This window comes from Phallusia mammillata, chromosome 1 (genome assembly GCF_965637545.1).
Source record: "Phallusia mammillata chromosome 1, kaPhaMamm4.hap1.1, whole genome shotgun sequence".
NCBI lineage: Eukaryota > Metazoa > Chordata > Ascidiacea > Phlebobranchia > Ascidiidae > Phallusia > Phallusia mammillata.
The window spans coordinates 24,434,029-24,448,427 of record NC_137252.1 but is presented as its reverse complement, the minus strand read 5'-3'; the positions used below and the strand labels follow the sequence as shown (position 1 = coordinate 24,448,427).

Below are 14,399 nucleotides of genomic sequence, written 5' to 3'. Positions count from 1 at the left end.
ACTTTGTTAAACATTGATCGAAACAGCAATTTGGTAAATATTAAGCATTTTACATACCTGTTGATTAAGTTGCTGGATGCAATCAACATTTTGTTTCAAGCGTCGATGCAAGTCATCAAGCGAAGCATTTTTTTCTTGCAATGTCACCTCTTGTTCACTTTCTGCTTCACCGAGTCTGTCTCGCAGTTGCATTATAAGAGCCTATAACATAATAAATATATTTATCAGATAAATTAACGTTTTTATATTTCACAAAACTGTAGTTCATGTATGTAAAAATTTTCCAAGTAGACGAGAGTTTTTTTGTTGGGAAGAAAAACCATACTGTTACACCAAATACCTGTTGCTCAGATGTGTGTCGCTGCAGTGCTTTGCTTTTATCAGCTTCCTGTGAAATTCCATCCAATGTTTCTTTCAATCTTTTCAATTCATTCTTCAAGTTAATATTCTCGGAGTGGAGGTGACTGAAAAACAAAAGCTTTTTCATAAAATTTTGCTTTCAATAAGCATCAGTTTAGCATTTTTTTTGTAAAACTCATGTTTCAGCTTTAACAGAAAAATTTGTATTAAAACCCTTATTGATTGATTTGTTTAATAAATAGATATTTAGTAAAGAAACATTTAAGTTAAAAATTAAAGCACAAAAATTTTGCCTCAATGGTTGATTTTAAAACCATTTTAATAAATGGTGAAATGCAACTTTTCATTTAAATCTTAGCTGGAAAATGTTTCTTGTTCTCTGAAGTGAGAGTGATAATTTACAAAAATAATAAAATCACTTGTAATTACTCAACATTAGAATTAGTAAACTCATCTGGCAATGGAAACAAAATTAGTTTCAAGCTAAAAGATATTGTTAAAACTAATACAACTTGTTCCAACAAAGCCCAATGAGCCTTGCAAACAACAATAGCCATTGTTTGGTGCTTATTCAAACACAATGGCTGAGACTAAATCAACAGACATTCACCACATTCTGAAGCCATGGAAATGGCAAAGCAGAGGAGATATCTGGTAGAGAAAGTTTAGGACTGAACCAGTTGGGATATTTGGTTTGTAAATGTTTTTGGTATCTAGTCAGTTTTGGATTGTCTATTTTTGTGTAAGAATCTACAGTAATAAGTTTGTTGATCTGTTTTTTGTTAAGCCAATTTTCTGTTTTAGGTGTTGTCTGAGTCAAATAATATTGGTGTTTGTGTAATGTTGTATTTGTGACAGCATTGTATTTTGCATTCCAATGTTGGGCATACCAAAAACACCCGTGCTTATCAAAGTTCAGTGTATGAAAACAATAAACATTTTTTTGGATTATTCATATTAAAGTATGTCCCACCCAAATGAATTTTCATGCTTCCATAGTAAATGATAACAAACAAGTTTTTATTCACTGCCTGATTTTACTGTTACTGCAAGGCATCATGTCGACTAGCTCACTACTTCTTCCTCAGGTGGTGCTTATGATTCATTAAACAACTATAAGTGGCAGAAAAACAAGGATTAAATTACATACAACAAACATTTACATTCATTCAGTTCTGTCCAATTCACACAATAGTTTCCCATGACATGGTACACTGTTGGCCAGCCAGTTGAATGATTATCTTTGTGAGAAAGTGACTAAAATAGGGTTGGTATTTCGCCGTTGAAGTACCACTTCCAACTCAGTCAGTGTCGCATAGTTAACAGCACTCAATGGCCTTCGTTTGATGTCAGCGGACTAAAAAAATCAATTTTTAGTGCCACTAAAGGTACCATGAGTTGATGTTTAGAGTTGAAAGAAATGGTTTCAAGTTATGCTACTGTGGAGAAAAACTGATTCATTCATAGTTGTGTAAACAAAACTTCCAAAAGAATACAATAGAAAGTTATTTTGGTCCAATTGAGAAGCCAGGGTAGTCCTTAGATAGGCGATTGAGATCAACAATACTGCTGTTGTCACATTAAATATGTACAAACAGGTTGGAAAAGAGTAAGCTGGAAAACAGTATAGTTTGTTCCTGAAATAAAACTTCTGTTTTCTATCACAAGAAAAAATGTTTATTTATTTACTTCGTGATTTTTGTAACAAAACTTGATGAACTTAAATATTTCATTTTTTACAAGCCTAAGTAACGGTAACACATTAGGAAGTAGGGAGTTTTTTAGTTATTTTACAATGAGGGGATACCTAAGAAGTCCGGGGCATAACTACACATTGGATGCAGAAGTGACATCAATTGGAAAAGGTTCAGGAGTAAATGGCCAGCCAGTGGATGGATATAAACTAGTTGGTGCACATATTCCTCTGGATTCTGGCAGAGTCGAACGTATGCATGCTGTGGTTGAAAGAAGGACTGACGACAATTGTTATATACTCCAGGATTTGAATTCAGCTTATGGGACATATGTAAATGAACATCGAGTGCAAAATGGAGCTGTAAAACTGACCCCAGGGGATGTTATACGGTTTGGACATGGTGGTGTACCGCACGAGTTCGATTTGACAACTGACAAAGACAACAGAATGACAAAAAGCAAACCCCATTCAGCTGGTCCAAGAAGTGGAGCAAAATCAGCTGTGGAGACAGGAACATTTGAAAAGCAAGCACGAAACACGTCTGGGTATGGTCGACATTCTCCTTTGCAGTATGACAACATTGCTTTCCGCCCTGATACTGCACCAACCAGCCCTAAAAATGCAACCCCACCATTATCACAGTTAATATTATCTGAGAGGTCAAAGTCAGTGCCTCTAAATCTAAAAATGAACAGCAGTAGCAGCAGAGGAAGTATTTCACCACGAAACAAAACTCCAGAAACAAGTTACACAGCTGAACTAAGGCAGCACACTGCACAGAATGGTTGGGCAACAATAGGGTCCAGAGATGGAATTGAAGTTACAGAAAAAGAAACAACATATAGTAAAGAGGATGTGAATGAGAAAGAAACAACATCTGTTGAACCCTGGTATGTTTTTCATGTGCTTTTCAACTGAAAGATATGGGGCTACCTAACATTAAGTATGAGTCCAAATACACTTAAAATAAATAAATAAATATATACAATTTAAGTGCATTCAACTTTAGGACACATGGTTTTTATATGTATTGTTTATTATTAAAAGTGATACCAGCTTGTCAGATAGTTTTTATATAAAAATGTTGTGTTTTAATAGAATAGGATATTGGAGATATTGATGAATTCCAACTCTTTTAAAGGGATGTACCATAGAAAAAAAACTTTACGTCTTGGTAAAAGGTTTTACAACCTTTTTAGCTACCTATTTTTAAAATCATGGTTTGAAAGAAACACAACTCAGCAAATATTACTTTGAAATGTTTCATTTGTTTAAATGTGTAGGTATGTCGCTATGCTACGAGAGAAAGAACAAAGACTTCTTCACATGGGGGATGAAATAAGTAGACTGGGAGTTATTGAGTCTGAGAACAGAAGAAAAGACTCAGTGATTAATGAACTGAGGTTTAAAATGGCCGAACTTGAAGAAAATCTTCTAGTTAGTAAAAATGTGTTTGTAATCATTGTTGAGTTTTAGAAAACTAAAAATTACTTTGGTTGCTGTACAGGTCTCATGAATACAGGTGAATTCAGCTAATTGCATAAAAACCATGAATCCATAGCATATCACTTGTTTACAAAATTACCTGCTTAATTGCATAAAAAAAATGGATGCGGAATTAATTGGATTTGTCTGTTATTAACTAAGTTTGCAGTTGTAAGCTACATTTCACACTTCTGTTTGTGTGTGATGAAAACAATATGTACAGACTGGTGATGCTGCACAGACAGCAGTAAAGAACACTTAAGTACTTTGAAAACAGGTTTTAAGATCTGAAGTACATTGACCTTGACTATGCTATGTTTTCACTTCAGGAACTTAAAAGTAACACAAATGTTGCTGAAAAAGAAAGAAAACTTTTGCAAATGGGGGATGAAATCAACAGATTGGCTGTTTATGAGAGCGAATGTGGTCGAAAAGACAAGCTTGTGGCTGCATTAAGAGACCAAGTCGGGGCATTGGAGGTGGCAAATGCAAAAACATAACAAACATATAGTTCACAATGAAATTAACAAAGAATGTAGTTTCACAATACATAGATTTAAAGTATTTGGAGTAAAAACAAACCAGAAGCCATTTCTGTTTTAAATGGTGAATTTGAATTTTGTTTTAACAATGACCTTTGTTAATGATAATATGCAACATTTTGTGTAAAAAATAACAGCCATTTTATTAGTTATATGTTTGATCATAGGTTGACAAACAAGCTTTGACAGCAGAGCTGGAAAACAGCCAAAAACGCTTAAGCATCAGAACAGATATCACCATTGATGCAACAAGCATGGTAAGTCAACGAAAGGCTCTCTCAGAAAACTAGGATGCCCCTATGTATATTCATGCCCAAGTTAAAAGTGCAAACGAGATCAACTAAGAAAAACATACATTTATAACTGGGATCAGCCTTGAAGCATTCAAGCAGACATGTGATCACAAGACACTCACCTATAAATCATAGGATGCCAGGCCTATTAAAGGTGTTATATGAAATGTCTTGCTATATGCTTGAGAGACGGACTTGATTATAATGTACAATGCCTTCAATAGGCCTGGCATACTATAATTTATATTTCACAATGCTTATGGCTGACCAGACTATTTTTGCATTATTAAGTGTCATTTCATAAAAGTTCAAAGTTGTTGGTTCATGTTCCTTGTACACTTGCAACCACCACATAAGTTGATTTTGAAAGGACTTACTTTTTGAAACTTTGAATGGTAACTAAACAAAGCAGTTTGAACCTTTTGTCGGAACTTCGACACAAGTGGTAATCAAATATTTGGATACCAGGCAACAGAAGACCTCAGTGATGAAACTGGCAAAATTAAAAGCAAGCTCGGCAGTCTGGATGGTTCCCTGTTAAGTGCTCAGGATGAACTGGATGAGTTTAGAAAGCAGTTAAACCTTCCTATACCTGACCGCCGACCAGCAGAAGAAATTGTGCTTGAACTTAAAGTAGAAATGGAAGAAAAAGATGACCTGATCGCAAAGTTGCAAGGTAGGTAATTTCTATGTACAGACCTACACAAACATTTTTGTATTGTGCCAAGTTCCATATTTATAAGTTGTAGAGTAGAAGACTTTAAACTGTTTGTTAGTACTGTAAAAAAATAAGAACTGTTTGTTAGTCCTGTAAAATAAATAAATAAGAATTTGCCTTGTAGAATAGCTAGCTCTGTGATACTTGTTTTTTACTATTCTAAACTTAATACTGGATGAAATTTTTAGACAAGCTCATAAATGCTGAACAGGAGCTTAGACTTTCACATGGATTGGTTGAAAATCTGCAAAATGATGTGAACAGGCGTGAACATAAAATGATGAAACTTTCATCTGCTTATGAAAAATCTCAAATGGACTGTCAGGAAGCTAATGATCAAGTGCAGGCAATGTCTCATAAGTTTGCTAACCTTAAAGAAGAGAAAAAACATGAAGAGATTGTGGCAATGATGGAGAAAGAGTTAAATGAGGTTAGCAAAGAAATTTTACTTGATTATATACTTTGTGGAATTAACTAATATTGTGACTTAATTTTGCAATTGAAGAAAATTAATACAGTGTAAAAACCCAAAATAAACTTAAATAACTGGACGCATGTTTTTATGCCAATAGGTCAAATCAGAGTTAAAAATGACTCAACAGAGGGTTATTAAACAACAGGAGAAGCTAGAAAAGCAAGGAAAAGAACTAAAAAGGGAAAAAAGACAAAACAAACAATATCTGGAGAGTGGAAAACTTATGCAGCAGCAGGTAATAAACACATTTTTTTAATAAAAGGTATTCGTTTTCTTTTAATGATCCAAAAACAGTTTATTTATGATGTGCATAAATGCTTAGAATTTGTTTAATGCTACTTAAAAATTCCAAGTATATGATCAACCAGCATAAAAATGTCATTTTAATCAACCATAGATTGATGAAATGACGGCAGAACTGACCGAAATAAGAAAAAGTGACCAAGAGGTCAAAGTTGAAAATGAACAGAACCAAACAAAACTGGAACGCCTCCGCTCAAGAATAGTGCAAGCTGTTTACACTGCACCCGGAGCAGTTCGACCAGAATCCATGTTACAAGATACTGAAATTCTGACTGCTATGCAAAAGGTAACAAGTGTTCAATCTTTACCACTTAAATAGCTTTATTTGTTGAAGATAAACTGTTTGACGATTGAACAGTTGTTAAACCCCATAACAATTTGTTTTTACTAACAACCAAACACATTTGTGGCCAAACAAAATCTTATAAAATATACAAACTAACTTCTAGCAACATTTTCGGGCTAACCAGGGTGCATTTTAAAATCTTTATCTTTTGAAACAAACCATTAATATTCTGCAACAAAAAATCAAATATATTTGTTGTCACTGAGATAATGATCATAATTTTAGATGGAAAACTCTTTTTTCAATTTTAGATAATAGACGACCGAAGTGAGTTCCATCAACAACTTTCAGATCTGGGTCAAAATGTAACCCCACTTGTTGTGACCCTTGAGGCCCCAGTCGAAGAAGAACCCCCATCGCCAGGAAATGACCCAATATCCAATCAGGCAGAAAGAAAATCAAACAAAGGTGGAAAGAAATCGGGAAAGAAATGATTAGACTTTTTATTTCTGCACTAAAGGCACTGTTTAGTTTTTTTTTATAAATTTATATTTTTAAGTATTTGTATTTATTTATTATTAATTAGCAACGCTTTTTTGCAAAAATTTTAATTTAATTTTGAATATATTGTGTGTGACAAAAAAGTTGTAATATTTTGTTTGATTTAGGATAGTTTTTTTGGAAGATCTGATTTATATCTTTATGTCCAGTTTTAAATATGTACTTCTTTGTTATGCAAAAAACAAACAAAAATAAACTATTTTTAATTTGCTGCTGTAAAACAAGTTTTGTTTAAAATTTTTTTTTCGAGAAAACAATTCTGTAATAATATGCACCTTTACTTCGTCACTGTGTCATTTGTGCCTGACTGTAAACGAAAACATACTTTTATAAAATCAATCAACTGTGATTTTGTCTTCAAGTTAACAGAACTGAGTGGAAAGGAGGTTGCAAATCAGTTGTTTGATTTTTTCCTCAGTGGATGAAAACTCACGAAACTATGAGCTACCATCCCTATTGCATTGTTACATTTTTATTGAAGTATACTGGGCTACAAAAATGTTGGTTTTCAACACTGGAATGGATTTTAACTTTCTTATCAACAACAAAGTGGGAGGTAGAAGCATTAAGTGGTGAACATGACACAGATAAGAGTTTAACCTGGGTAATTTTCACCACATTTAAATTTAATCCAAACTATACTTTTTTAAAGACATTAGTCACAAGCAGAAGAGAAGTTGTGCAAGTTAAAAAAAATTTTGTCTTTAAAAGAAGAGATTTTGGCATATCTTTTGGTTGGTTTTGTACAATTGTAAAAAATGCTATCATTTTAGACCCAAGTAACCTATAGCATACACTAAGCTGAAAAAATGACTAGTGATGTTAGATAGGTAAAATCACTTGTCAACAACATTTTAGTTATGTAATACTAGTAATAAAAAATATGACTTACTCTTTTTCTGAAACTGCTGAATTGAGTTCCTTGGACTGTTCCCTTAATCGATCCGATATTCGATCATTGTTATTTTTCTGTTCTCGAACCCAGATATTCACATTCTCTACAACAGCTTCACTTTCAGTTCGAAGTCGAGAGCTGTCGTTCCGTGCTTGGTTTACTTCGTTGTGTAACTTTTCAACCTAAATACAAAAGTGTATTCCTTAAATGTTGATTTTGAAAAAAAAGCTACATAAAGTTGGACAAGTCAGTTTGGACCCCGGATTTGAGCCAGACATGCCCCACTACTAAACTATTATAGCTAACTTTCTTTAATGCATATATACCTGAAGGTTGGTGGTAGCCAATTTGTGCTGAGTTGCATCAAGAATTCTTCGATTTTGATCCAACTCTTCCTCAGCTTTCTTGTGCTTGCCTTGCAATGACGAAAGTTCAACCTGCAACCATTTAAAGTTCATTAAATCAAGTAGAAAAAATTTATATTTTTACAACAGGAGAATCTTTAACAAGGATAAAACAAATGTTTATGATTAAATTACTTTTTAAGTCCGTGTATAGTGTTCCTCATAAAACAAAGATTTAAAAACTTTTTTTACTGTTACAACTAAGAGTTGCAGAAATGATTTTTAATTCAGAGATTTATTCTAAATTACCCTCAGCACAACAAGTTGTTCTTCTCTTTTCGCAATCTCGGCTATTCCAAGTCGATTTTTCTCAGATGTTTCATTTAGTTCATGAGACATTTCCTACAAAAACAAACATATCATCAGTAAAACACTCCATGACAATAATCTAACAAGAGTGTAGTCTGTGAGAGTAGCACATCAGTTCATAAATAACACATTTCAAGTTTTATAAAGCACATTTGGTTTACAGGCACCCTGACTTGACTAAAACAGCAACAAATTAGAATATGACACAAAAAGGACAGAACACTGCTGACTATTTATGCAAATATTATATCATTTTTTTATTGTGAGGTTCAGTCCACAGGCAATAACACTGATACCTCAAGTTTGTTGACATAATTGACAACTTCTTCTTCAGCCTCCTTGTTAAGAGTTTGAACTTTTCGGAATTCACTTCTTAACTTGCGCAGTTTGTCCTCATAGACACCAAGCTAAAAACAATGACAAACCAGTTATTGGTATTTACACACTTTATTTCATTAGCGAATTCTTCTTAACAATACATTGCACTGTATGTCAAATAAGTAAACGCTTTTATTTTAGCAAATATGTCTGCTGTTATGGTTTCAAATGTATAGGCCTAAAAGATGATCAGCTCAATTGGACAAGTTAGAGTTCTAATCCTCAAAACTTTATTTTGTTATGTTAAATTTATTTTAAATGTATGCTTACTTCTCGCAAAAATGACTAAGAAAAAAAAATGTAGTCCTGTTTTTCAAAAGGAAACCAACAATATGTGGTGGTTCTTTAATCAAGGGGAACATCCTCTATTTTTTTAAATGAAAAAAAATATTTTTTATAGCTCACCTCCTGTGCCATAGCCTGATTATCATGCCATGCTTTTTGGAGTTCAGTTTTAAGGGTTGCATTTTCCTTTGTGCTAAGTCCAAGCTGGTCGATCGACTCAAGCTGAGTACCCTCAATGGATGAAAGCTGCACAATGATAAATTTGACACTTTTCAGCAAAAAAAACATACCGAATAAAAGTTACAAACATGATCAAATCTCTGTTGAAGGCTAAAAGTAAACCTAAAGACAATGAAAACATTTATGCCTTGCCATCAAACAGTTTTTCTCATAACAATGTTAGCAAATGGTAAAACATAAAATTTTAAAAAAACATGTTGCCTTGCTTATTGTTGCTGAATTGTTTCCCATTCATAAAATTTAAATACTCAGTGATATGAAATTTATTAGACAAATAAATTATGGCTGAAAAAGTGTCATAAACATGCTTGGAAGACCTACTTGGTTTATTATGACACACATTACATGCCTGGCATACTGTGATGTATATGCCAGTTTGGCATCGTTGGTCTGCATGAACACACCCAATTTCCATAATGAATTCGTTCAGATACACTATCAAAGTAGTTGTATTAGTTTACCTTCAGTTTTAAGTCATTCTGCCGTTGCACAGCATCCAACATCTGTTTATGACATTCTTTGTATTGTTGCTGACTTGCCTCCAAATCTTGATGCAAATTGCCAAGACTTTCTTCATATCTTTCGATCTGCACAAGAGTAACCACATTTATTTTTTGGGAGTTTTACCATTGTCTTTGACATGATTTATGCACTCTATGCAAACAAAACTTTTTTTAAGAACACATTTTTTATTTTTTTATTTTTAAGAACACATTTTTTCACTCTACACCAGGGGTCACCAAACTACGGCCCGCATGCCGGATCCGGCCCTCAAGGTCATTTCATCTGGCCCTCAAAGTCATTTCATCCGGCCCGCGACAACATTTTTGGTTTGCCAAATCGTATTGATAACTTTGTAACATTGAAAAATTAATCTACTCCTTACAAAAGTTTCCCTGTCACGATATGTACAGTACATTAGCCTACTACCTAGTTTCATAGCATTACAACGCCCAGGATTGATCCAAAGTCAGTTTGTTATGTCACAGACAAGACTACAAGTGTTAATTTATGCGCAAACAATTGCCTTCTTTTGTTATTTGTGACATATTAACAGTCGCATCACCAGATTTTAAATGGGATTGTAGAAAGACCATATCGGCGCCCCTATAAAAATGGCAAGTTTTGAAAGACGGCGCTAGGACATGAAAAGTATGCGGCCCACTCGAATCATTTTTAAACTTATCCGGCCCGCTGTGAAAAAAGTTTGGTGACCCCTGGTCAACACAAACAAAACTAATGACATATTTTACAAAAATGTTTTTTTCTTCTAGCAACCCAGGGAAAATTTGAATCTGTCCAAAAACATATTTGATGCTATCAGAATCTTATTGTCATGTTTTTTTCCACAAAAACAGTATTTTTGTCCAATATTTTAGGAATGTCTGAGCAACAACCACCTCTTTTACTATGCTTTTTTTGTTCAAGATATCACACCTCTTTCAAGCGGAGTTGTTCCTGATTTTGTGCATTCACTAAATGTCTCTCTTTCTCTGCCACTTCATCTTTAAGCTGGTTAATTTCATCTCGAGCCACCTGTAGTTGCTTTTTTACCTCAGTGTGGGAATCTTCCAACTTTGAAATCTGACTTTGACTGGACTTGATCTAAAATAAACAATGACACACAGTCTTTAAAACAGGAAAAACAAACAAAATATGGTTTAAAATTAGTATGATTGGTGGTTTATTACAAGATTGCTTCCAGTGGTTTAATAAAATACATTTAACCTAGGTAACAAACAAAGTGATATAAAACTGTGTTAGTATTAGTCTATCAATTTATCCAGTGGTGGGATTCATTTTTTTGGTCAGCTAGTTCTATCACAAAAGTCTTATATTCAGCCGGTTGTGTTAAAAAAGTAACCAGTAATGCTAACCGGTTCGCTGATCTCATAAAATTTAGTGAGACGGTTCTATAGAACCGGTGCGAACCGGCTGAATCTCACCACTGAATTTATCCTATTGTGACCTACACATGTTGGTTATTGTTTCCTTCACTAACCACAATAAACAAATGTTTGTTCCAAATGCAACATTAACTTACCTCGCTTTGCAAATCTGTTCTGTGTTTTTCAAGCTGTTCATTAGTTGAATTGAGATTTAGAGACTGATTGTTAAGCTTCATAATTTCATCCCGAGCTTCAGAGTGTCGACTTTTCTCAATTTCAAGGTCACGCTCAACAGTTTGAAGCCGATCCTGGCACCGCTTCAGCTGTGATCAGACAAAACAATTTTTTCAACTGGGTAAATCCCAAAATAAAACCTTAAAATCATTTTTTGCACCCTTTCCCACAACTAATTCAAACATGGGGAAATTTTATTTCAGATTTTTAAAGTTTTTTTTTTGGATATGAAGATTTGTATTGGGGTCATTAAATATCATTTAATTAGCTATTAGAGTTTGTTTTAATATTTATACAGCTACCAATCAGCTTAGAAACATGTTGCTATCCATGGTAGCTGCCAAAATTACAGTACTATGACACATTTTGCTTAGAATATGGTTGTCATGAGTCAATTTTGTTAACATAACACGTTCAAAAAATACTTCGAACGCAAAAGTTCTTAAAACTGACATAATTTACCTCATTCTCAAGGGCTCGGACTTGAGCTTTCTTGTCAGCTAATTCATCACCAGTGTTCTTTGATGCCTCCTGGTGTCTCGAACAAAGTTCTTCCTGATGTTTATATTGTTGTTTCATATCTTCAAGCTCACACCTAAAATATATGAAAAAATATATTTAAAATTAAGTGTACAGAAAATGTATCAACTTACTATAGTCAAAATATACTCTTTGAATTATGTAGACAAAATTGTAATGTACACATTTAACTTAAGCTGTTTCAATTTAGTCATCGTTATTATGTTTATGAAATCTACTTTGACTGCTTCGCTTTATATCCAGCTCCCTACCTTTGTTTGCTAATAGTTCTACTTTGATCAGACAATTCATCTTCTGATGAGGCACATCTCTCCTTTAATTGCTTCAACTCAGCCTGAATGGTGAGAAAAAACTTGAAAACACTTCTTAACCCAACAATAAATTTGACATACTTTAAGAAAGTAAGGTAAGCAAAATTTTCTAAACTATGCAGAATTTGGGTGTTAAAATGCTTGTTTGTTTTACTATAAAAATCTAAGGGGTAAATGAGAAAAATGGCTGCTTTAAAAGTTGCTGCAATCAAATTTATCACAAAACTAAACTTTTTTCAAAGTTTAGAAGGCATATCTGTTTCAGTATTTAGAAGTTAAAATTTAGGCTAATTTTCATAACCTAAAGTTTTTACTTTCATGTAAAGGTATTTCAAAATTTACATGCAAAAATAAAGCAGATTTTTATAACTTACACATATAAGTTCACTACTTGCCTGCAATCTTTTGTTCAGTTGCTCAGATCGAGCTAGTTCCGTTACTTTGTCACTCAACTCCTGTTGGGTTGTCGTCAGATTCTGTTCCTTCAACAAAACTTTCTCCTCAAAGTGGGCAAGCTTTGCATAAAAAGGAAAGAAAATCATTCAAAAGGTATTTAAAATCACAGTCAAGCTTGCTGCTCTGAATACCGAGACCATTAAACATTAAATAAAAAAGACTAAAACTTCTAATTTTATTATTATTTGAAAAGGAAGTATTGTAAAAAGGTAAACATTCTTACCTCCTGAGCACACTCTCTATAGTGTTTCCTTGTTTCTTCTAGGGTTTGAGACAATTCCTCTATCTGCTCACAAACCTCTAACTTCTTGGCGTCCGACTCAGTTCTGCTTCTGACAGCACGATCCAATTCAATCTGTGTGAATCAAAAATCAATTTGAGAGAAAGTTAGAAAAAAAGCATCAATGTATATTTTAAAAAGTTGTATTCTCCAATGGTTTATAAAACAAAACAATGCGATAATATCAAAAAGAAACAGAAACAAACATCCCAAGGCATATTTGGACCAATATTAGTAACATTTACAAAGAGTAACTTGTAATTTGACCCCATCCCAATAATATTCCCCAAAGTTGGTTTCATTTTGATTGTTCATTTATAAACATTTTTTATCATATCAGGACTGTTACAATAAACAACCTAATTCATTACCAATTCAATTCTGGAATTTTCACAAAGTTAATAAAGTTTAGTAGCAATTATAGGATATATACAAATCCAACTTCAAAGTTAGACAGCTTACCTGCAGTTGGTTGCATGTTCCTTCAAGTTGTTCAACCTCTTCAGTTTTACATGCAATGTTTTCATGGCAATTTGTTAAGTCTGTTTTCAGCTTGTTCAAAAGCATGTCACGTTGATTAATTTCCTGAAATGTAGACAAAATTATTATCAGGGACAGTTGTGATAGTTTCAGAGCATCGGGTTTCCAGGGGTACAACCAAACCACATTTATGAAAGTTTGTCTTTATCAACCCTTCAAATAAACTTACTGTTCCCCCCAAAAGGCTTAACAACAAAGAGATTTGGTAAATGTTTGCAAAGAAATGTCAACAAAGCTGATTATTGGCGGGTTCTTAATTTATGTAAGTCACACTTTTGTATTCACTATTTGTTTACGAATGAAATATACACTTACATCTTTCAATCCATTGTTTGAATGCTGTTCAAAATCAAGTTGACGTGAAATGGAAGCCACCCTTGCTTTTTCCTGCTCTACAGCTACTAGTTGTCGTGCATCACATTCATCCAACTTCTTTTGTGCACCAATTAGTTCCTTTTCCAAATCTTTCACCTAGGTGAATCCAAAAATGTAAACTATATATTGATGCAATGAATTTTAACACAATAGGTTTGTTGAGTTATTTACCTCATTTTCCATGTCCCTCTTCCCAAGCTCCATCTCATTTAACTGATTTCTCATCTCATGAAGAAGTTTCTTTGATTCTTCAACCTGATGTTGTTTGTCGCTGATGAGACCGCGGAGTTGGGCCAACTCTCTCTCTAACCTGGAGCAAAATGTTAGTTTTTTTGTAAACATACAGCAAACAAAATGTGTACAAAAACATGGCACAAAAAGTAAAAACAAATTGATTTTACAATTCACAATTTCAAAGTAAAAAGTTGTACAGTTGTCAGATTAGTGATGATTGGTGTATTTTTATTTTTATTTTTAAAGTAGCGGTAGAGAATAGTTGCAACTAAATGTTTTCCAACCCAGTTATTCAAACTATTTTTGTACA

At 33.6% G+C, this 14,399-nt stretch overlaps 2 protein-coding genes across 5 annotated transcripts in view; one reads left to right on the top strand and one right to left on the bottom strand.

Moving 5' to 3' along the window:
• LOC145217360 (uncharacterized) overlaps positions 1–14,399 on the bottom strand; it is a 37,107-nt gene that overhangs the window by 2,391 nt on the left and 20,317 nt on the right. For all 4 annotated transcript variants that reach the window (XM_080084622.1, XM_080084630.1, XM_080084638.1 and 1 more), the window contains 17 exons: positions 14,027–14,165; positions 13,796–13,951; positions 13,403–13,525; positions 12,884–13,015; positions 12,600–12,719; positions 12,145–12,227; positions 11,816–11,948; positions 11,275–11,442; positions 10,668–10,835; positions 9,692–9,817; positions 9,111–9,236; positions 8,624–8,734; positions 8,268–8,360; positions 7,941–8,051; positions 7,612–7,796; positions 341–464; positions 58–201 (listed from right to left, as the gene is read on the bottom strand). In XM_080084622.1, the coding sequence (XP_079940748.1) occupies positions 58–201; positions 341–464; positions 7,612–7,796; positions 7,941–8,051; positions 8,268–8,360; positions 8,624–8,734; positions 9,111–9,236; positions 9,692–9,817; positions 10,668–10,835; positions 11,275–11,442; positions 11,816–11,948; positions 12,145–12,227; positions 12,600–12,719; positions 12,884–13,015; positions 13,403–13,525; positions 13,796–13,951; positions 14,027–14,165 (2,242 nt within the window). The remainder of the gene's footprint in view (positions 1–57; positions 202–340; positions 465–7,611; positions 7,797–7,940; positions 8,052–8,267; positions 8,361–8,623; positions 8,735–9,110; positions 9,237–9,691; positions 9,818–10,667; positions 10,836–11,274; positions 11,443–11,815; positions 11,949–12,144; positions 12,228–12,599; positions 12,720–12,883; positions 13,016–13,402; positions 13,526–13,795; positions 13,952–14,026; positions 14,166–14,399) is intronic.
• LOC145217382 (coiled-coil domain-containing protein 27-like) lies at positions 2,078–7,068 on the top strand. The gene is made up of 9 exons (XM_080084656.1): positions 2,078–2,946; positions 3,340–3,493; positions 3,871–4,020; positions 4,251–4,340; positions 4,845–5,052; positions 5,283–5,524; positions 5,667–5,804; positions 5,967–6,158; positions 6,470–7,068. Exons 1-9 carry the CDS (start codon positions 2,156–2,158, stop codon positions 6,650–6,652), a joined length of 2,148 nt encoding a protein of 715 aa, XP_079940782.1. The 5' UTR covers positions 2,078–2,155; the 3' UTR covers positions 6,653–7,068.